At 37.5% G+C, this 23,561-nt stretch overlaps 1 protein-coding gene across 8 annotated transcripts in view; it reads right to left on the minus strand.

The window, feature by feature from the left end:
* The window catches only part of CFAP74 (cilia and flagella associated protein 74), a 74,528-nt gene that overhangs the window by 10,861 nt on the left and 40,106 nt on the right, over nucleotides 1-23,561 (minus strand). For 6 of the 8 annotated variants that reach the window (XR_013941414.1, XM_080564412.1, XM_080564414.1 and 3 more), the window contains 19 exons: nucleotides 22,786-22,959; nucleotides 22,151-22,261; nucleotides 20,860-20,962; nucleotides 19,991-20,148; nucleotides 18,368-18,578; nucleotides 17,530-17,691; nucleotides 16,309-16,482; nucleotides 14,794-14,912; nucleotides 13,147-13,213; nucleotides 12,660-12,749; nucleotides 11,690-11,891; nucleotides 11,305-11,417; nucleotides 10,416-10,538; nucleotides 9,182-9,303; nucleotides 6,214-6,342; nucleotides 3,084-3,171; nucleotides 2,328-2,501; nucleotides 901-1,034; nucleotides 22-298 (listed from right to left, as the gene is read on the minus strand). Coding sequence is in view for 7 of the 8 variants with exons in the window: in XM_080564412.1 (XP_080420538.1) it covers nucleotides 22-298; nucleotides 901-1,034; nucleotides 2,328-2,501; nucleotides 3,084-3,171; nucleotides 6,214-6,342; nucleotides 9,182-9,303; nucleotides 10,416-10,538; nucleotides 11,305-11,417; nucleotides 11,690-11,891; nucleotides 12,660-12,749; nucleotides 13,147-13,213; nucleotides 14,794-14,912; nucleotides 16,309-16,482; nucleotides 17,530-17,691; nucleotides 18,368-18,578; nucleotides 19,991-20,148; nucleotides 20,860-20,962; nucleotides 22,151-22,261; nucleotides 22,786-22,959 (2,731 nt within the window). In the remaining variant the exon portion in view is untranslated. Of the gene's footprint in view, nucleotides 1-21; nucleotides 299-900; nucleotides 1,035-2,327; nucleotides 2,502-3,083; nucleotides 3,172-6,213; nucleotides 6,343-9,181; nucleotides 9,304-10,415; nucleotides 10,539-11,304; nucleotides 11,418-11,689; nucleotides 11,892-12,659; nucleotides 12,750-13,146; nucleotides 13,214-14,793; nucleotides 14,913-16,308; nucleotides 16,483-17,529; nucleotides 17,692-18,367; nucleotides 18,579-19,990; nucleotides 20,149-20,859; nucleotides 20,963-22,150; nucleotides 22,262-22,785; nucleotides 22,960-23,089; nucleotides 23,142-23,561 lie in introns of all 8 variants that reach the window. The other 2 variants (XM_080564416.1, XM_080564417.1) reach the window with 2 other exon arrangements.

Raw genomic sequence — 23,561 nt, forward strand, 5'->3', positions numbered from 1 at the left:
TGACATTTAAAGTGAATTTACCTTCCCAGGCAACACAGTTCCAACAGAAGGCGTGACTGTCACAGGACAGTCTTCTGGCACACAGAATTCAAACAAAGTGGGTCCGACAGGGGCAACTTCCCCATTGCCAATTCTTGGGACAGCATGAGTAAAGTGGTTGACACTCACATGGGAATTCATCACATACAGTGTTGCTGTAGACACATCATTTAGAGCTGTTGCGGCAAATTGAACTAAGGAATGAGACAATTCAAGAGGTGGGTGGACTCCAACTGCTCTGCATGACAGCTTGAATCGTCTAAAAATAAACACATGATAAATTGTCTCAGCATAAAATAGTCTCTTCATCAGCCGGAAAATAGGGAACTGATCCTGTAGTCCCTATTTAAGCAGAATTTCTCAAGCCTGCAATGGGAATTTTGCCTAAAGATGAACAATAATACTATTTTTAATACACAATTGGCTAGTCCTTACTTGAATTCTTTCTCTATGAACCTCTAGAAATATACCCGGTCAAATCATTAAGTTTTTGTCATCATTATTTTAGTAGCATGAACTTTATGTATGAAGCATTTTCCCTCTCTCTCTCACACACACACACACACACGCAATTTCAAACAAAATTCTTTGGAAGTTCTGCTGAAAAAGCAAGCAGAACATTGCAGGTTTAGAAAGCTTGGGACAAGCTTGCAGATTGCATGTGAGACAAATTAAGGATAAAATTAACAGGCAATGAGCAACTCTTACCAACTGAAGAATTCATACCTGCCTCACAGCTTTATCTTAGCCTTACCTTTTCTTAGCAGGCAGGGATTTCATTTCTGGTCAGACTTAACAGTAGAAATTAAGTGTGATTTAGACTTCTACATTACCTATTACTCAACCAGTTTCTCGACATACCTATTACTCTCTGACTTGCAGGTCAGTTCAAAGCTATACTCTTTTGCCTTGTTGGCTTTAAAGATTATGTCCAGTGTCAGGCTTTCAAGGGGAAGAAGAACACCAAAGCCGTCATTCGGTTGAATTTCAACAAACTTCAAAATTGCAAAATATGAAATTACTGTTATTAGAATAATAAATTATCAAATAATGTTATATTATTAAATCAAATGAATTTGATTAAACATACTAATAAAGTAAGACTAACAAGAAAATATTGTCAAGATAAGAAAACTTTGTTATTAAATGTACAAATGTCAGGAAAACAGAACTCTACTAGTGAGAAGTTTCATGTGAGTTACAGTGACTATTATTTGCCAATTTCTAATCTCAGAGTAACTTGAAAGGCAGAAATTTAAATCTATTAACTCATACTTCACTAGAATCTCTTCCCTGGCTTCTTACTGTTTATGGTAATCACCTTTCTCTAATGGTGTTTACTTACTATTCATAGAGAACTGAATGAAATATGATAAAGATCTCAACTGCTCCCCTGTACCTCTGAAGAGCTGATGCTTGTATGATGTGCAGATACCATGGTGACAAGTACCAGTATAATATCTACAAATGTGTATTGTTCTGTGTTTATATTAGTTGGTAATGATTCAGGAATGTCTTACCATTACAGTTTAATCATGAAACACATCCTGCAAAGTAAAGCTTTAATGCTTTACTTTTTAAAGCTTTTCAAAGACTTCACTTAAGATTCACTTAACTACTCGATTTTAATCCCTAAAATAGCAGAGAAAGGGAGAATGCATAATTAAATGTCAGGCTCCTTCTAGCTCTAATTCCAACATACCAAACTATTGCATACTGTGGTCATCATGCCATTATGAAGCTTGAACAACTCTTATTTTTTGCAAATAATAATAATAATAATCCGGTAGACCAAGCCCTCAGGAAACTGGCAGCTCCTGTGGTTAATTTAGCTTTCTTGTCAACTTACAGTCACTCGGAAAATGCTTAAGCATGGTTCAGGGGATGATTCCTAATAAGCAGTTTGGACACAGCCATCCTGCTTCGAGGGCAAAGAGTTTAGACATTTGGACATAAACTGTGCAAAAGACACCAGATACTCTGTTAGTAAATTTCTTGGTGGAAGAAAAGGGCATTCTAACAGGATAAAATTATTCATCTTCTGTAAGTAAGGCTAGTAAAATCTCGTTGAATAAATTTATACTGCTTGGAAAATGTTTATGGTATATCAAAGTGAAATTTCCATATATTTCAGAACTTATCTTCATGTTTCCCCAGCACCACTAGTAGAAATATTTCCACTAGTTTATCAGAACCAGTCTTGATTTATTTACACTTGCATTGAAACATTTCATAATAAACAACTATATTTTAATACAAGAAGAGGTGTGTTTGGGATAACCACCTACTTCTGGAAGTTCCACAAATCCGAACTCCTGTGGCAAGATGGACTTGTTTGTTAGTGTGACATTTGTCTGCACAGCTTCATAGATTGTGCAGTATCCAAAATCGATTTCTGCTGGACTAATTTCCAATTCAGAAGTAGTAACAATTGCATGGACAGTAAAATTAACTTGTTTAGTCTGAAACAAATTCAAGAGCAATGGGTAAATATCTGTAGCATTGTGAGGACAGGATTTAATTGAAAAATCACTGAAAAGGTAACTACAAAAAAGTTGTTCTACTATATTCCTTGACAGTAACTAATGTGACAGATCTAATCTTGAACTTCAACCTCATTGTTCCTCAAAAATAATCCATTTGCAAAAAAACCCAACCACCACGCTGCAGTTATCTCAAATTCCATGTTAGGATGGAATCACACCTGCATCGCTAGGAAACGAACTCAAAGAATATGCTACATCTGCAGTACAGAAAAGAATAAAGAAATTGTGCTGTGGTATCTGAGAGCTCTCTGTCACAGAAGAAATTACTAGGGAATAAATGGCCGCTAACTAGAAAGGATTAAGCTTTCTGTATTCTAAACATGCTGACAAGAAAAAATATCACCAGATCCGTATTATCACTGTAAGCACCTTTTACTATCATCATAGGACTTCAACTACTAAAGTAAGATTAGTTATCATTAAGTGAACATTAACTACAATAACAGATTTACATCTATTGTCAGTTGAATAACCGGCATAAGAAATGAAATTACTAACCTTATCTGCAATCAGTATTGTCACTGGAACTTCCAGAACACTCGTCTCTTCATTAAAATAGCTCCCTGCATCTTGAGGAAGAGAGTGCCTGAAATAAAAAAAAAACACACATTCCATTTCATAAAAATATTTTGCCTATTTTCTAGCTAAGGGGAATAATAAGCTCTTGATGGGTACATTTCTGAACCAAAGGAAAAAATTCTGTTACTTTAGGTCTACAACTTTTCTTCTTCTGGTTAAGCACCCGTTCCGACGCTTCAATAATGTCAAGACCAGCTAAAAGTTTGTATGCCCTACACATACAAGTATTAGGGAAAATGGTAAAAGAAAATGCCAGTCAAAAACTTACAGCGACCTATGAAGTTCTATCTTCTGTCTCCCCCTCCAAAAAAGAAAAGAAATGTAGTCATATCAGAAATATTATGGACTTGTCACAGATTTCCTATAGAATGGCATACATCCAGACAATCTGCTCTGAGCAGGTGTGCATGGATTACAAGGGTATCTAGCAATGAAATTACATATCAATGGTGGATTTTTTTTTTAAAGATGAAATTTTGGAAGCACAGGAGTTTAAGGGAGCTATTCACAGAAGACTGCACCCATTGATGCTCTTCTAAAAACATAATCCAAACAGTCATTTAAAATTCTGAAAAAAATAAAGCTGACTTCATAAACAGAGCATTAGCCTTCTGCATCTTTGCTGCAGTCACAGCACATAACCAACCCGACCTAGGCAATTGTTTCCTTTTGACACTAATGTTAGTTAATTACCAGCCAATTGAGGCAGTACCGGTTGGATCACAAAGCACCGAGACATAAATAAAGTGAAACAAACTTGGAGACCAATAGTGTCTGATTATATACCAGATTAGTCATTTATAAGAAATATGCGAGTTCTCTTTTGCTGAAGCATCTTGCTATCATAAGCTCAATTTCAGAGCTTCAAGCCAGGACAATACAAAAGCTCCAGCATTTTTAGCTCTGCTGGTCTATTTCTGGTGTCTTACAGAATCAGAGTGAATTGCTTCCTGTTTTTAGGTCTCCACAGAAATAATATTCCTACTACTACTATTGGAATTGTGTGCAGGTTTTTTAATGTATTATTAAAGAATTGTTAAAGAATAAATAGCACCCACTCACAATCATCATGCTGATCTGAGATCTTGCTGGCTTTTGTTTTGCAAGTCTGAAATGTGACTTTAGAAGGTAATCTTCAAATGGATTGCTAACTTGTGTGAAAATAAGAAACAGAATTAAATATAAAGCAGGAATAAAGTATCAGCTTCGTTTTGTCACAGGACATTAGAATAGCAGAAGAAATTCACGTGTAACAAAATATTCCAGAGGGAAAAAAATAATAATTTTAACTGTACATACACAGCGATGGGTTCTAAATTAGCTGCTATGCCTTGGGGAAGAGGTACTGAAATCCTTCAGATAGCTCTCTGAAAATGGCATCTTCATGCTTTAAAGCAATTAAAGAAAAGCATAAGAGACCAATCAGATTTAGACTGCCAGCATCTGCAGGACTACTTCCAAATACAGAAAAAGTAAAAGATGCAGTATTTGGGAATGCTCAAAGTCAGCAGATTAGAGAACTTGCCTTGAAATAAGCAGAAAATGTGTCTTTGCTTCAAGCACCCAGATAGTTATATGAGTATTTTAACATCTGACCAAGCATTTCAGCGTGCACAGAATACTTGGGAGAGCTTCCCGGGCCTTCAGTCATCTGTCTGTTGACTTGGGTTTGTTGAATAAACACTACTTCTTATTTTTGTGTTGTTTTTAATACAACTGCTCTTTCTTCTGAGAAAACTGAGCTTAAGTCAATGAGGAGGCATTTGCAGAAATGTGTCACTAGCTCAGTACTTTACATCAGCTTGGAGCAAGCTCATCTTTCTCTGACATACACATACTCTCTGGTGTGTTAGGCCTTTTAAAATGATCTATATACTGAAACAGTCAGATACTTATTTTGTGTGTCAGAAATGCCTTAATCTCATCAAATCTCCCTTCTGAAACTTCCTCATTTTTCAAAAGGCAGATTAATATTCTAAATCCATGCTATGGTTCTATCCACTTGGTAACTATAACTGTGCTTTACAGCATCTGAAGCTTAGGAACAGAAGAATGTCGTCATAATGGTTACTGTTGTAATCTGATAGGATTTGATATGTTGAGAGAATTGTAAATACTTCTAGTTCCTTGAATGCTAACCTGCTGAGAACTTTGATGTCTGTACTTAGACTCTCAATTTACAATTGGGTCTGATTTCCAGAGATGCTGAGCACATCAGTGAAAATCTAAACACACACCAGTAATAACCTCTACAAAAAAAGCAGCAAGGTTAGCAGCAGCAATCACTGCAGAAGCCACTGAAGTATTTTGGCTGTACACCACAATTAATATTTATCATTTAATTTATATTTGAAGAGAAATGTCCTGCTAAATTCTTTAGGATGACAATGGAACGGTAAATGTAATTGACAATGGTGAATAAGAGATACTGTATTTACGTTTTTAAAATTGTAATTCTTTGTTTCTATGGCTGAGTTATGTTTGTATATGCAGATGTTTTGTGAAATAGAAAAACTTGCTGCAAAAAGGCTTTTAGCATCTTTGAAGATGCTATATAAATTGCCAAATTAAATTCAAGATCAATATATTCATATTTTAGAGAAAATATACATGGGTGACGTAAGTCCAACCATTCCTACTCTACCTAGCAAGACAGGAGTGCTTGTCCAGAAATGATTTAATCACTGATCCGTGAAGTAGCCACCTGCCTTGAAAACTTCTCTTTTGTGTAAGATTAGCTTCCCCACAGAAATGGAAGCAGTCTATCAGGAACGCAACTGCTAGATTTTCACACTGCTGCTGTCGCCACAGGAAAAGCATTTCCTCACAGGTAAGTGATCCAAGTTAATTTCCTCCTTGAGCATCTGGCATCTTTTAAGGGGAGAGGAGGTAGAAGAGGAGCGCATTGACACCAGCAGTGTGAAGTCCAGCCTGCTACAGTTATTAGATGTGAAGGAAGAAAATAATACTTGATTTGCTCAGATTTTGCACGACCAGCCTCCTACAGACATTATCTTATAGGCCAAAAATATTAATGTTGTTAGGTTACCTGGGCAAAAACTTCAGTTGCACAGTGAAGGATGACTGAGCCTGAATGTAACCTGTTTTCGGAAGCAGTTCCATATGCTTACTCAATTCTTTGCAGACTTCAAACTTCAGACGCAGTGTAGCTTTTGCTCTGCAAGCAGATCAGACATGCTCAGATGGGAGTACCAGTAGCCTCAAAGCCATCTCGGCAACGCTGGAGCTTGGTTCCCTCTCCCCCTCTTGCATCTCTGCTCTACATTACAATTATAACTATTCCAAGCTTCCTTTGAAAATGAAGGGTGTGTAAAACTGCTACAGCAAAATCACACACTTGTAGTCTTTTATGTTAAGTATAGCAAACAAGATTTTGGAATTACTGTAAGTAAACCCAGCTGTATTTCAAGCAATGGTACTCTGAGAAACAGAAAAATGAAGACCAGCAACCGCTACGTGGGGCCAAGAATGCCTCAATGCTGTGCAAGCTGCTAACCAACACTGACCAACATCCCACTACGCAGTCAGAAGAATCCAAAGAATGAACCTGAAAGGCCATGACATACCTAAACCATCAACACAGACCCAGCTTGTGAATTCCATTCATCCACGTCATCTCAAAAACTTTCACCACAGATAATTAAGTCTGCACAGGTAGGGAAAATTACACAAGTTCAGCTGTGCTAGGGGGAGGTTCTTGTGCCAGGAAACGTACCGACAGAGCTGCTTTGTTTTTGTCCCCAAAACTGTGGTGACTTCTTTTTAATAGGTGTGAATTCACAGATCTCTTATAACGTCTCCTCTGCCTCCAAAAGCAGATTCTGTAGGGCTAGAAGTCCTATTGTGGCTAAACTGTTGCTGCCAGTTTCTCTGGTACACTACTTGTGATCAATCTGCCCTACAAATGGCATATTGGAAGCTTAGGAAGCATCTCCCAGTTTACTGAATTCTGGCCATACTACAATAGGGTGATAGCCACAAACCATACCCTGCTTTGGAATTTTATGCCTATGTGCAGAATTGCCAAGCAATTTACAAATATTTCACTTGTCGTTTTCCTTCTCTTGGACTGGTTTACAAGCTGTCAGTCCAGATGGCCTGCTCTAAATCAACAACCACAGCGTGAGGTACTGGGAGCCTGGAATGATTTCTGGCTGCTGACAGTCTAAGAGAGCTATATACTAGTTCTTTACATCAGTGCATGTTATAACCTCCAATGAAATTACTTTTCCAAGTGATTTATATTGGAGAGCATTCAGGTGAGACACCCTTTATGCTGCATAACGCTTCCCGATTACTGTACTCTATGAGACCAGAAAGAAAAAAAGTAACTAATGTTTTGTAATTCTACAGAGCTTGCTGGGCCACTTGAAGTGCCAAAGCTATTTACCTACCTTGAAAACTTATCTTCTACCTATGCTATAGACTACAGTATCATAAATAGCAGCAGCAGCGCTATGATACGGCCAGGTACAGAAGTTCCTTCTGTTCTGCTTCTGTCAGACGTTTGTGTGTACTGGTGGTGAATAAAAGGCTGTTCTAACACATCATCTCCCTCAAGTCTGGGTCAGATTTCACCCCCAAAAGCTAAAGAATCATCTCCCTACAAGTTTTAGGTTTGTTTCTCTCCCCATCTAGTTAGAGAGAAGAGTGGGATAAATCAAAGACTTGATTTGCCAAGGACAGCGTATTACCTATTAAGTGCTCTTAATTTACCGCAAGTTAACAAAGGATCAGTCGGTTGATTTTTCTTTCAGTTAAGAAATTTTGGCCTAAGCGATTTGACAGCTTCTATCTTTGTGACACCTTTGAAATCTTAAGTTTTCATTAGGATAGTTATTTTGCTTCTATACTTTTAAGTTTTATCCCTGGGTTATCTAGACCAAGTAAAATCCCTTACATAACTTGTGCTTCTCATATCTGTAGGCTGAATTTCAGAGATAACAGCTTTACTCATTTCTTTCCAACTGTGAAGAAGCTCTGCAGTCTGCAATTCTGGTAAGAGGTTTAGAATGGATGCCTTCTACAGAACCAACCTCCCACAAACCCACCCCAACCTTGTTTAAATAGAGCCTAAAATATGCAGATTGGTAAAACAGGAACAGTAAGCATTTCATAGTGACTGCATTAGTTAGAGCAAAGACACCCAGCACCTGAAGACAATTAACAGAGTAAAAGTTCACATAACAGAGCATTACAGCAAGAAATGCCTGGGAGACGATGAGCTGGAACATTATCCTTCTGTTACAGTGCAAACAGGAGGAGTCTTCAGACGTTACTGATCCAAGCTATGGAAATACATATACTAAGTCCTTAATACCTGTATGGGTTAAGAAAAGTTGCATCTTTCCTATTTTATAGGAAATGCAAAAGGACTGACGTGATTTATCCAGCATCATATCCCAAGTCTGGAAAGACTGGTGATTGACCTTCTCAATAAGGAACAGTTGACAGAAGGTTGCCTTCCAGATCTTAAGTCTCCAATGGATGTTAATTAAACATAGAATAAGTGAGAAATAAAAAAAATAACAACAATACAAATTCTTCATAAAATTCATTGGCTGAACCAATTATACCCACTGTGCACTTAACTTTAGACACGTTTATCTTTATTGCACATTCCGTGTGCAATTGCATATGATGAAACTCAGTGGGGTTGCTATTCCCTAGGGGCTTAACAGTTACATCACAGACCAGGCACAGCACAGGGGACCTTACAGGAGTGGGAAGGCATGAATTAACCCAGGTACTTCACAGCTACTGCTGGTCCTGGGTATCTAACACAGCAGGTTACCCGATCTCAACTTCCACAGCAGTGTAGAATTCAGAGGGCTTGTAGTCAGGATGTCCTCCTGAAATGCCAAGAAACAAACAACCAACCAAACAAACCTGCTCATCAGCCTCCTGTGACAACCAGATGGGTCTGACACAGTGGAACCCCAGCACATCACCTAGTGATGTAAGATCTCATTCCTTAGCTGGAGAAGGCAGCTTACCTGCTTTGAATGACAACACGGTCCTGGTAAAGTCGGTCATACATACAGATCTTTAAATCAATGTTGGGATTGGGCACCCAAACTGGTACATCAACAGAAACTCCAATGGCACTAAAGCACAACTGTTAATACACAAATCAAGAGTGTACTTATTTTTATCAGTCTCAATTTGTTACTGATCTAGACAGAGCAAGAATTTTTGCTATAAACTACACCTGACTAAAATATGTATTATATTAAAGGTACATTAATTAGACAAAGCAATGGAAATCATTTGTAAAATAAAACCTAGATATTACTGTGCCACAGAACAACAATTAGTTATACTTCCATTTGGATTCTTTGCCAGAAAATGTAAAGGAAGAACATGCTGCCCAAGATATTGAGAAGAAATATTTAACGTGTTAAGTGAACGTGCTACAATTCAGAAATTCAAGAGACTGCTGCTATTTTATCCAGCAAAGAAATACAATAATGGCTGTAGTGCTATGTTTCCTATAAAGATCTTAAGTTTAACCTCAGCAAACACATAGCTCAAACATGGAGAAAAATGACCCTTCCCTGCCACGGCTGAAAGAAAGGGTACCCACAGGAAGCTGCAGCATGCCTCTGCAGCTCCTTTTGCAGACTACTCCATCTGTAGACCACGGGGAGAGCCAAGACTGGCCTACTGAGCTTCTTGGAAGGTGGTGGGTTTTTTTTTTTTGGCAAGCTTCTGTGAACTGTTCCCAGGCAGAATTTGGCTTTCGCTAAAATGCAGAATTAAAATATGCTAAAGCGGTAACTAAAGTTGTCATCTATCCCAGCCTTCACACATCAGTTTCACTACTGCATGCTAGATAATTCCAATGCTGATGTATCAGAAAGAAAATAAACTGTGTGGGTTGAGAATAAAAGAAAATAAATTCAGCTCTATATCCAGGACACTAGATATTTTCCAGATGCCTGATAAAATGGGAATATCGGGATGACTTGCATAGAAATTTGAGAGACTCAAAAGGTTTGACAACCACAGCACATCAGAAAAAAGGGACATGATTTCTAGTTACCTACCATCAGCTCAGACTTACAACTGTAATTCTAAGCTCCCTCATTGTTATTTCTTACATCTACAAACATATCTGTCCTCTACCTGCTTCTCCTGGTTCTAATATAGAAGCTGAGCTCTTGTAATTCTTGATAGAAGTAGGATTTCAGCAGTGTTTTGAAGAAAGTTTTGCAGAAATTCACTCACTGGTTTGCAGTCTGAGTTGTCAAACATGATCACAAACTCTGCCCGTACAGCCCCAGGGATAGCTGGGATAAATATAATCTGAAGTTTGACGGAGCTGAAGGGTCCAATTTCCCCTTCAGTAACCTAAACAGGAAGTAACACATTTTTAATAAAAGTCAGACTCTCTTACTGTCATTAGCCCTAAATTGTAATGAAATAAAGAAGGAGTTTATGCTCTTACTATACAAACACACTACTACACCTCACTCCATAGACGGAATAAACTACGCAAGGGAAGAATGTATCAGTAACTCCTTACAAGGTTTGTTGTGGGGGAAAAAGCTTGCGATGCCATGGTTTCACAGCCAGGCATGGTCAGAATCTTACTGAGTTCCTTATTACTGCAAAACTCTGTATGACAGGTATGACAGGTAGATTATGTGGTTAACCAAAGTGCTTCCATCATATTGGTGAATATGTACCTAATACATAAAGAAGCTGCCTAGGGCTACTGAATGCAGTGTGAAGTGCTCCTGCCTTTTTATGGATAGGAAGAAGCTATAAAAGCTAATAAGAGCTAGTATCTGAACTCTTATGCATAGATTCTTCAATATGGCTCAAGTTCGTGACTTCATGTAACAGTGAACTGACACAGCCGAAACAATCAGTTTGACTACAAAAAAACTTAAATTATAGGAAATGTAAATGTATATGGAAACTCCTTCAGCTCAAATACTTTTATAAATCAAAATAAAGGACTAATACGTAATGTTATTTCATTTTAACAATTAACTGTAATACTGGGCTTGAAATTGACTGTGTGCTTAAGCATTTCACACTAGAGTCAAGACAACTCCCTTTGATGTAGGCTTAGACTGCCGAAAATCTTGTAACTCAGGATATTTGTTACCTTTCCCAGCATAATTTCTTGTGATGTTTCTTCAGGAGAAGGTTCCATTAAATTACGTGCATTATCTGTGTCTAGATCCGATCTGAAACTTAATGCACCTTGCGTAAGTTGTTCTGAAGGAAAAAGAAATATGGGAATTGTGCATCTATTCACTAAACATCAGAGCACAAATACATTGATTTTGGTCAATACTGCAAACCCAATAATGTAGCCCAAAGGAAGGAAAATGGAAATGTCTAGAAACAAACTTCTATTTAGCCATACAACTTCATTCTAGTCCAGAAGTCCATATTAGGCACCAAGCTTCCCATTGCAGGATAACAATATTGTTTCAGGAGGATAATGTATATGTTGGACTTTGTTATACCTAGAAATGCAGATTCACCTGAAAGCTTAAACTGGGCTTTAAGAGCAGTATTTCCAGGAGAAGATTTTGCTGTTGCTCTGCATGTACTACTGTCACCTGCTGACGCCTGAACTTTGAATCTTGTTCCCAAAGCGCCAGTGTTTGTCAGGTTGATGGTCCGTGAAATTGTCTCTCCCACCACACGAGTGCCAAAGTCAATGAGCACTTTATCTAGTGCCAGCTGTAGGAAGATAAACTATTCATTACTACTACCCTAGATAGTCAGCCATGTCAATTAAATAAGCATCCACCTTTTCAAGAATAGGACTTCAAAGTTCTTATCATCATTTCAAAGACATTATCAAATAATGACAAACTATGGGCACTCTTCTGTCTTTTTGTAGAAGCCAACTAATTTGAACAATTAAACTGAGCCACTTGCATTTCAGTCCACTATATGACAGTGGGAACAACAGGTTAAATTCTGTTCATAGTAGCAGCTTTCTTAATTCTTCAGGTAGTTACTCTGGATGTAGACAATATTTACAAAACAGTTCAGCATTTTTACTCTTGTACTACAGTAAGATGGTCTTACTAGCATCAGGCTGCCAAGCAAGCATTCAACGTCATACAGCGACTACATATCAGTTTTTAAACACTCCTGTCTCGTTTCCCTGAGCTTTCATGGTTTACAACCAGTACAAAGAGTAATATGCTACTTTATGCCAAGTTTTCACCAACTTTGTTACTGGGTATGTGATAACAAAAGACGTACGATTCAAGTTCAAGCACCAAACAGATAAACAACTTGGTTAACTTGCTAGTATCCTGCTTCCAATACTGGGAAGGTCTTGCTGGAAGCTAAGAAATTGTTTTCTGTGAAGAGACTATCCATTTAATAGGGAAAAAGAAATATAAATACCTCTTACTAAATATTTTAAATAATGTTTATGTTATCTCAAGTTTTCTGCAGTTACACTGACTTGAAAATATTTAAGCAGTGACTTACAATGCATGTCTTGGCTGTACATTTCAATGGAACAGAAAAAGAACCTGTCTGGGCCATAAACATGACTTCTCCTTCCAGATTTTCATCTATCTAAAACACAAAAACAAAGCCCGCAGCCAAATAATTTGCAAGATTCAGTCTATTTGATCAAGTCTGATGAAAAATATTTTTATTCATTCTTTAACACATTAAAATGCATGTCTACAGATTCTACGTTTGCACTTCAAGACCGTTTTTGTTAACTGCCTGGCTAACTTGAGCTGGGCAATATCTTTTGATAAGCATTATTCTAAAACGCACCCTTAGAAAACGTCATAGTACAATGCAACAGTGCTTGAACATGCACAGAGTTCTAGGTACAACAGTACCTCTTCTAGAATTGTAGGTTGTTCTCTTGTTAACAGTTAAAAAAAATATATTTTTAATCAGGCTAGTGGATTACAGTAGGATTCTCATCACCGTGTAACTATCACTTAGGTGCACTCACCGCTGGCTTAAAGGTTACTCCTACTTCACAGGATATTCCAGGAGACATTTTGCCAGGTGGCTCAAACCTATGGAGATAAGCAACATAAAATTCCAAACTGAACCTATGTATGAAACATGGCAAAGAATATTTATATAATACTCTTCCATTTGGATTAATTTATTACTCCAGAAATTCAGCACAAGGGACAGATTAATGAAAAACTACAGAACTCTAGTGTAACCATAAAACAACAAAGGCTGATTCTTTGAGGTTTTACTCAGAAAGTCTTAGAAAGCTTTTAAAAGGAAAGCATTATTGCGTTCACTTAACAAACAAGGCAACTGGTGAAGCTGTAGCTCAATAACGTTATTACTAATACTATGGAGCAATCACCTATTCTAACACTTCGGAAGCAGTCTTCCATTATCAATTTTGACTACTCTAACATCCCCACTATCCAAAAAGGAAATGAAGAGGAAAAAAGCAGGTTGCTGCAAATGATTAGAGAACGTGCTGCCTGCTGCAAGCAGCATCAAAATTATCTTGAATAGCAACTGTCAGTCACTTCAATGCCTCATTTCATGGTCTCTGGGATGCAAACAAAATGCCCATCAGAAGACAAGAAGTCTCACAGCTGCACTCTAAATGAAATTACTAAGGCACAACTAGAGCCCTATTCTGCCTGATGAAAACAGGCTAGAGAAAATAGGTAACTGGATGTTGCTAGCCATGGGAATACCTGAGCAAACTGGGCCACACTGAAACACAACATATATGTTAACCACAATCGCATCAAATCAGAACTAAAAAACACCAAAACCAGGATGAAATGTTTTCAAACCGAAATGGAATACTTTTCATGATACAGGAACTTAAAATCTAAGCAGACAGGCAAAAAAGCTGCTGTATGCTGAGCTTCAGAACAGGTCACTACCAGTTTCTCCTGAGAAAGACCTGAAGGAATAGCCCCTTCTATTTCAAATATTACCTTGATAAAATAAAAGTTTGATTTAGAGCATGTGCTGCCAAACACCATGGGTTACATATACAAACACTCATGGAAACACTACACTAAGAATGAGTTGTTACAGACTGCCATTGCACTGAGATGTAATAATGCTCTTTAAGCATTAGAATATTGCTGCTACATTGGCAAATAGAGCATCTGTCACTGAAATAAGTTCTCGAATGCCATGTCTGTAACTGTGCAAGAGATGTAAACAGCTGACACCACGAAAGCTTAGATGTATTGGGTATTTTCAAAATAGGTGTAGGTTATTTGTTGCTAGGTACCTGGCAAAAGTATTTTACCTCCTTGTACCTACAAGGAGATCCTTTTCCTGTTTTTCAACAGGTCTGACATTTTTGAAAAAAGCTTTCTACTTGCTCAGGGCTAGCAGTATCCATGGGTGTATGTTGCCCCCCATAGATTAGGGACTGCACCCTCTCACCACTACAGGAGCCAATGACATACATACAGCTCAGATTGTAAGTCTCTTCTCAGCTCTGAGACACAGTTCTTTTCCACATCACCCAAGGATGGAATATAATTTAGGTGTATCTAATGAAGATCTATCTATCTTAATTTGCTACGGAATTTGATTACATCTCCTGTTGTGGTACAAAGGTAAAAGAAACTACTCATTTATGGTCAATTTTACTTACTGAATGGTGATGAAGTCCTTCAGCCATTCACTGATTCCCACCAGTCTACAGAAGTTAACACTGTAGGATGCATTTGTCAAAACTATCTTCTTTTTGTAGATTTTACCAACATCAAAATCCTTAAAATACCAAACACAAGGTGTGTTATATAAAGGAATATCACATTATAAAGGAATATCACACAAGGTATGAATTACAGTAAGTAGCACGTACACATGTAATGACAAAAGCAACTAGTTTTACCGCAGTCATGCTTATAGTGCAAAGTATTGTATAAACTCAGAAAGCACCGCCCTGCTCCAAACAAATCCAATTCAAAGATACAACCTATAGAGCTGGTAACTCATACTTCATAGACATGGCAACATTATGTTGGTGTACGCACAGCTAACGTGCCAAGCTGGTCTGTATTTTCCTGCCATGAAAGTTGTATAACTGGGTATTCACTACCACAAGACAAGCAGAGCCCTGCAGGCTGTCTGCCTGGCAGCACGTGTCTCTCTGACAGTTCCAATTACTACCTGATAGGCTGCACTGGCAGCCTTTTCGAGTGCAAATTAAAAAACAGGCAGAACACTGTACTTTCTTATGCTTGCAGAATATAATGCAGGTATAAACTGATAAACTCAGATTCTTCCTGACCAGTATAGTATTATAGTCACTTGCAAACTGCAACCTTTACTTCACAGTGGAAATCATGGCCTTCTTCATTATCTTATATTAATAATGTATGTACAAATAATACATAGGTAACAGTTGTACTGCCTTTTAAAAGGATGAAACATCTTGTTAGACTGTGTTCCATTCATTTGCTCATCTTTCCAACATTATTTAAATTTCCTTAATAAAGGAACTATTCTGTATTTAAAACTAAGTATCTTAGTTAATCTGACTGTATAACTTCCCTGAGAGATTGCTAGAGAAAAAGGCAAGCACTGTTTCAGGTTTGACTAAACACCTGTTCAATTCAATGCACTGGGTTTGGCAGTAGCGGGCTTGTTTTTCTTCATAGCATGTGGTTTAGTGCTGTGTTCTAGACTTGTGACCAAAACCACGCTGATAATACACTCATGTTTCAGCTACAGCCCAACAATGCTTGCACAGAGTCATGGCCTCCTCTGTTTCTCACCCTGCCCCTGCAGTGAATAGACTGGGGGGAATACAAGAGGCTGTGAGGGGAGACAACGGGCAGGTGACCCAAATTAACCAAAGAGACATTCCACACCATATAACCGTGCTCAGCAATAAAAAGGGAGATGCCTAGCCACCTTGCGCTTGGGAACTGGCTGGGCATCAGTCTACCCATGGGGAGTGCTGAGCATTTGCCTTGGTATTGCTCATTTTCTCTCTCTTCTTCCACTTTACTTGAACACTTTTTATTTCAACCCCCAAGTTTTCCTCTTCCCCTATTTCACTTGGGTGAGGGCAGAGTGAGCAAGTGGCTGCGTGGTGCTTAGCTGTCTATCCAACTTACTCCTGGTAGGCAGGGTTAGACACTGCAGAATGGCCACTAACCTTGAAATGAATGTAGCTTGGTTTACTATAGAAAGTACGTCCCCTAGGTTCATGACCAGACACTATTTGCTTGTGAGAAACTGTAGTTTGGAATTCCTCCATTTTTTTCTCAAAAATCTCTTTTTTCATTACACTCAGAGCCAGCTGCTTTGTATCCGTGTCTTCGTTGGGTACCTAATAAGGAGCATCAATAAAAAAACACTGTGACCTAAGGAAGTAACTGTGATCATAGAATCTGTAGATCAAGGTAGAAATTTCTGTGATCAGAATCTTTAAGTATCTGGCCAGCCTTTGCTGCTCTCCAGATCAAACTCAGCTTCCCAACTTGTACATGAAGAACTTAACTTATTTTCAATTGTTTTGTATTATATGAATCCAATGCCAGAACATTCTGTTTTTAATGGCAGCAAATGGGTTATTTTCTCCACTTCCTGAACAAACATTCAGAGAGAATCAGCTAACTTCACTGGAACATTTCAGTTATGGTCCAGTGCTCCTTTCATTTGAAGCACATGGATACATACTGACATTGCTCCTTTCTGATGGATTCTGAGGTCTGCTCTTAAAGATCTACATCTCAAAAAAGCAGTATGTGGAAGGGTACCTTGGAATAACATTTAAGATTGTAACTACACAATTCCACTCTACCTGTTTATTACTTACTTCTGTTTAAAGTATGGAACACTATTGCTTTGGAGAAAATATACTTTTCTTTGCCTAGCTTGGGATAGAAGAAATTGTTTCCACATAAAGTAATCTGTGTTGCCAATTCAACAGAAAGTCATGTCCAGTTTTCTTTGTTTGTTTTAAAACTCAAACAAGTGAATACGATGTGATATATGTCTTCACATATCTCTGAACTAAAATTGAAGTGTTGTTTTCTCCTTAAGAGAAAACTACAAAGATAGTGTCAAACAGCAAGTATCCTGATAACTTTCTCACATCTGAATCTCTGAATCTCTGTATTTAAGTAATAAAGACTGCATTTTAACTGCAAAAACGGTTTATTATTTTTAAGCAAGGTTCATAAAACAGCACCTGCCAGTATCATTACCTCAGATATGTATAACTACTAGAGAGGGAAATGAGAATTTTCTAATCCATTAAGATGTTTTTAAGAATAATTTTAAAAGTTTTCTAGACTTTAACTTAATAACAGGACAAATACATATCCACATCTATTTATTTCTGATTTTTAAGGGAAGATATCACAACTTTTACCTTCTGCAAGTCACATTCTTGACTCCAAAGTCCAGGGAACTCTGGTTCTACTAAGGTCTTGTCCTTCTCTTTCTCATCTTCAGCACTTCCACAGAGCACATCATCTCCTACAAAAGCAGTTGTCTCTCCATCAGCTTGTTCCTCAGCTGGTGAGCACCTCAACTTTTGTGAGAGAAAATAAATTTTGAAGATAACATTAGAAATTACCAGAGGACGGTTACTTTAACAGCCTCCTATGACATCGTTTAATACAAAGTGACTGGTCTATAAAACTCCAGGGCTGAAGAGGACAACTTAAGTCAATCCCTTCCTAAAGCACACAACTCAAACAAAATCTTATAGTAACAAGCATCTATACGAGCCTAGAAACTAGGCCTCAGGCACAGGAATACCAGCTGTGCAGTTTTTTGACTGTTTTGTCTATTACATGATAACCAAGGACTTGGTTGTTTAGCTATTTCCACCAACAACTACTCCTCTCTCCCCATTTTTAAAAACACCTAAAAGATTCCATGACACCACTAGTTTCATCAGGGGATTCAATTCATCCCACCTTTACTTTCCAGGCCAGTACTCCCTCTAATATTGTGCAAATCAATTAAAACAAAACCAAAAAACAAGCAGGAAGCTTATGTCATAAAAATACTAGAAAAGAGAGATTAGCAACCGTCAAGAGATCTAATGGGAGAAATTACTCTCCACTTGTGCTTTACTGTCTGGTATTTGGTTGTAGCCTGTGCTATTCAGAGGCAGAAGAAAAACTCACCTTCCTACCTTTCTGACAAAAAAAAAACCACACCAAAAAAATAAAGATGGTTATTCTTAGACCTTTGCTTACCTGTGATATTGCTCCAGCTGGATGTTTGCAGGTCTTCTCAATATAGTGCCATGTTTTCCTTCTCCACAGTAAAGAATCCTTAAGTTTACCACCACTCTTACTTGCCTTAGTACATGACTGACGATTTTTCTGCTTACGAATGGATGCTTTTTCTTGTAAAATTCGAGATACAATCTCAATTTTTCTTGACTTTTGCCTTTCTCTAAAAGCTCTGTAATAAAATATTTTAAGAAACATTAAACCAACCACGGTCATTTACTAATAACATTAATTACAGTCCAGTTTCTTTTGAGCCCTTAAGCTAAGCATTACATCTTTAAATTGGGAGCAGTGGTAACGTGTGTAAAAATGCAATGGGATTCAGAAGCTAAATATATTTATATAAACATATCCAATTAGAGCGTTTTAGAAGTTGAGGAGTTCACAAACATATCAGTCATCATTACTGAAAAAAAAGTTTTGAAATAATTTTCTGAACTTAATTAGCAATGTAAAGAAAATTGCCTATCTGAAATCCAGTGGATTTAATAAAGAGAGAAAGAAGGGTAAAAGCTAAGGCCATACATACTGAACTTGGAAGATACAAATTCAAAGCTGTGTACGACTATATTGCCATGACACACTTGGCAGATCATTTAATCTGTTTTAATACCAGCAGCTTAACACACCATTTTCTGCAACAGATATTATGCACGCTAAAGATCCTTTCTAATACGGACTTTCACCTCTTCAAATAACACAGCTAACATTAAGACTAACAAACTTGGCTCCCCTGTGCCTGCAAAGGGAAACAGTAAAAGGGAGAAAGCAAGCAAAGTGAAAAGAGACAAAAGATTAAACTTAAAAAGAGCTAGATATTTCCTGCAGATCTGTACAAACTGATACACTTGTTTTATTAACAGGATTTTTAGAATGTATATAATACCGCTTTTGCTATCAAGACTGAAGCCTTATTTATCAAAACTTATACTTATTGAACCTTTGCTTATTAAATCTCTAACATTTGCTACAGGTTACTGCCTTTGTAGATGAGCCAGTATGCAGAAACACATACCTCAACCGCCCTCTGTTTTAGTACCTTAGCTCAAATTCATCTTCATACGGAGTTAATGAAATTATTAAGTTTTGCACTAGAGAGCGGAGATGCAGGCACATTCCTGTCAATTGTGCTAAAAGGCAGAGGAGCGATTTCGAACAAAAAAGCAGGACGGAGAGTACTTCGTTTCTGACCTTACTACAGTGCAATCTTCCAAAGCTGGTCCGTAAAAGCCTAAGAAAGCCATTCAGTGTTTATATGGACAGCGTTCAGGAAACGCAGAAGTAGTTATTTCAGGCATCCAGTTTAGATTCACTGAATTGCCCTCCCGGGGTAGTTTACCTCCTCTGCAGTAATCAGAACACGGGCTCTAAACTTTGGTTCTCTGAATAATACATAAGCTCGAATTTCAAGTTGCTTATAACAGGCTACACAAATATCACACATGCAGAGTACAAGAATGAGTTCCCTCTCTTGAGATAGTACTATATATGTTATGTTTTCAGAATCTGATTAAGAGATCCAATGTATTTCTGCATGAGCATCAGTAAGCAACTGGGAATGTGGTATCAGAACTGAATACTTACTGTTTCTCTCTTTCATGCTGTAACAGTCGTTTATGGAGAAAAATTTCCTTGGCAACATTGCCTCCTTCTGCTAGGATGGCCTCCCTCATCTTCAACTCCTCTTTCTTTGCCTTAAAGGCCATTGCTTTGTTCCAAGCCTGGAGTGCTTGAAGTTTTTCCTGTGAAAACAAATAAACCACAGTTACATATTTGATTCACATATTAAAGAAAATCAAACAGAGAATTTGGTCCCCTTATCCAAGTAGAAATTTGTGGTAGCTTTCTCTGAAATAGAACTTTTTGCTTTTGATCTACACAATAGTCAACTAAGCTGTCAGTAGTCCGTGTATGCTGGAGATGCAGAAAGATCTGACTAGGTCAGGGCTATGTTTTTACCCTTACAGCTCCTATCAAATCAGTATTAAATTAAGATCACTCCCTCAGACTCTACAGAACACAAGCAGGTGAGGGAAGTAGCTTAGCTCTAAAATTCTTAATTTACATTATTTAAATTCTTAAGTAACTGTTTTTCTTCCATTTGTTTTCTCCATATGAAGTATTTCTTTGGGGATCTAAATAACTGGGCACGCTTCTGGCCAAGTTTTGAGAATTACTTGTAGTATGCATTATTTTCAATAAAGTTACCCTACCTCAGCAGCTAGATTGTTCACAGAATAAACTCTTTGAGTAGAAGTGTCAAAATACTAATACTGCCCATACTAACACCATTACTCCTATAGTTAAGTTCTCCTGTTTAAAAAGAGATTTGGTCTACGATATGGCAGCATCACACAACAATTCTGCAGTGAAAACTGGAATTACTTTCAGTAAAAACTCGCAGTCTAACAAGTTAATTTCCTCATTCCCCATCTAAGCCACAGCAGCAGTACCCTATTGGAAGTTATGCTGTTTTTCAGGGAGAGCACAGCTTGTATCCTTTTCTCCATATGCTCCTGAGTTTTCACTTCTTCCTTTGCATTCTCCTCATGAATTCTGTAAGCAGAGTAAAATCTTTCAGGCTCAAATCCTGGGAAGATTTTAGTATTAGAATGTTTAACCTGACAGATAGTAATTGTGTATATCACCAAACATACTCTCTGCAAGTCTCTGTGTTTACTATGATACTGGGTGTGGGTAAAGTGGAACAGTTGAGTCTTCTATATACAGTATCACTCAAATTAAAAGTGCCAACAGGCTTTCAACCATTTTGCTCAACAACTCAAATTTTGAATACGAAGAATGCGTTTCACATTATGATATATGTCTAGAAAACAGGTGTTGCTCATATAATCGATATCTAAACAATTACATATTGAACTTCACACAAGCCAACCATTTGTAGCCATGCTAAAAATAAACCCTAGAAACTGTACGACCTAGAAATATGTGAGCATGAATCAAGTCTGAGTATCCCACTTAATTTAATGGCAAACTAGAAAATAATTACTGAGATGTATATATTTGATATATTATTCAGCAAAAAAGATCAACTGATTTGGTTCAGTTTGTTTATCTTAATTACTGTGAGTTTGTACGTGTCATCTAAGGAAAAATAAACTACCATAAAAACAGCACAATTATTTCAATCACTTTTTCAATTAAGTCCTAATATACAAGTTAAAGTAACAAATGCTTACAGTTTCTTTAGATGCAAAATAATTTAATATCATAGTGATAATATAAACACAAACCTATGAAGGAAACATTTAATTTACCATCCACTGTAAGAGAACAGGAGCACAGAGAAATGCCCTATGAATCTATTTTGCCAGACAGCTATGTTACCACATTTCAGAGGTAATAATAGAAAGGCAGAATGCTTTCAAACCTGGCAGAGTTTCAAACCTGGGATTCTGTTACAGTTAATAACCCATACACATACAGAAGTTTTTCATATAATTTTTTAATGCCTACAAGTGGTCAGAATCCCCTGCATCTCATCAAAAACAGTCCCTTAAGCTACTAGAACTGCCAGTGGATTTTCTTTTTTCAAGTCTTTTTGTTCCATGTAAGATTTGAGGGCTTCCCAGCACTGGCACGGTGGCAGAAACTTCCCAAGTGTAACAGAGAAGACACTTCTAGCAGAAAAATTATTACTTCTCAAAGGCTACAGGATAGATGGCTGTACACCAGATAAAGTACAGTGATGGAGGGAAGGGGAGAGAAGGAGTTAATGATTACCTTGCCATGCTTTTTCTCAGGAAGCAGACTGCTTTTTCATGGTTCTTTTTGGCTCCTTCAAGCATTTTTTTATGCCTTTCTTCATATTCTTTCTCGGCTTCCTCTTCTTTTCTACAAAAAGACAGGCAAACCAACAGGCTTAAAGAAACCATCATCGCATCATCATGATATCTAATGTTGAGGAGTCTATCAGTATGTTCTGAAATGGAGTAGCCTGTTTTCTCCCCTCTGTACAGTCTCGTTTTCAGAAACCCTACAAATTGCTAAACTGGTGTCCATTTTCTCTCCAAGTTTGGATGAACTTGATCCCAAGTTTAGAAGGTCCAAGCATCCAACAATAATGCAGACATATGCATTTAGTCTGATCTAATAAACCTGGTTTCCTCTGACAAAATTCATTCATTTTTTTCTTTAGCAAGTTGACTATGTCAGAAATCTTTACCTACGTAACTGCAAGACTGAGCAATTCTTATGTTAATTCTCTTTCCTTGTAACAATATTTCAGAGCCAACATCCAGCTCAGAAACACAATACCACTATTACTTCCATTAACTAATCTTCTCAACCCCTAAAATAACAAACTAGCTAAAAGTAAAAGAGAGAAAGGAAGCAGAGTCTGACTTGTAGGCGCTTACTTTTTTCTTGACAGCTGATTTTCTTCCGCTTGCAGTGCTGCTATTTTTTCCTTACGAATCCGTGCTTCTGCTTTTTCTTGGTATTGAGTCTCTAGCTCCTCCTCATCTTTTTGAAGTTGTTTATGGAGGACTTCATATTTTCCCTGCTCAGTTTCTACCCGCCACATCTCAAGCCTTTAAAACAAAGTGTGATCTGTTTGCACCAAAATATTGGCATTCTTTCACTTACTTGAGGTTACTGAGTAGCTAAGTGAACATGACAATCTATCCATTTTTTTATGTTTTAAACCATACTGTTACTTACATGGGAATTGTACCTTTCAGACTAAGGCTCACAGGTAACAGCATATCTAGTTCTAAAGACATCAAAAACGCTGGTCAACAAAAAAAAGTTCAAGCTTCTTCTCTTTTACATTCACATTTACCCAGAAAACATGAAATACAAGACAAATTAGAGAAACAGCTCCCCTCCTCTTTCTCCCCCACCCTTTTCAAGAGAAAATAACTTCAAGGACAGATTATAAGTTTTTATTCTTCCATGCTTTGCTGCAGGAATTTATATGACATATACATATTAACAGATTAATTTAGTTATCACTAATCTCACAATAGTCAAGCATTTTAAAGCTATTACACAACATTGCAGCAGAATGTATTGTAGTCTTGTTAATCACTTGGTTAAACCTGTCTATAAGCTCATGCTTATGATCTTCTCTGATGTAGCTGCATCAGTAGTTGTACCTCTGGTGCAAAATTACAAACACACTTGCCTGTTA

Source organism: Anser brachyrhynchus (assembly GCF_964034855.1).
Source record: "Anser brachyrhynchus genome assembly, chromosome: 21".
In the NCBI taxonomy this organism is placed as follows: domain Eukaryota; kingdom Metazoa; phylum Chordata; class Aves; order Anseriformes; family Anatidae; genus Anser; species Anser brachyrhynchus.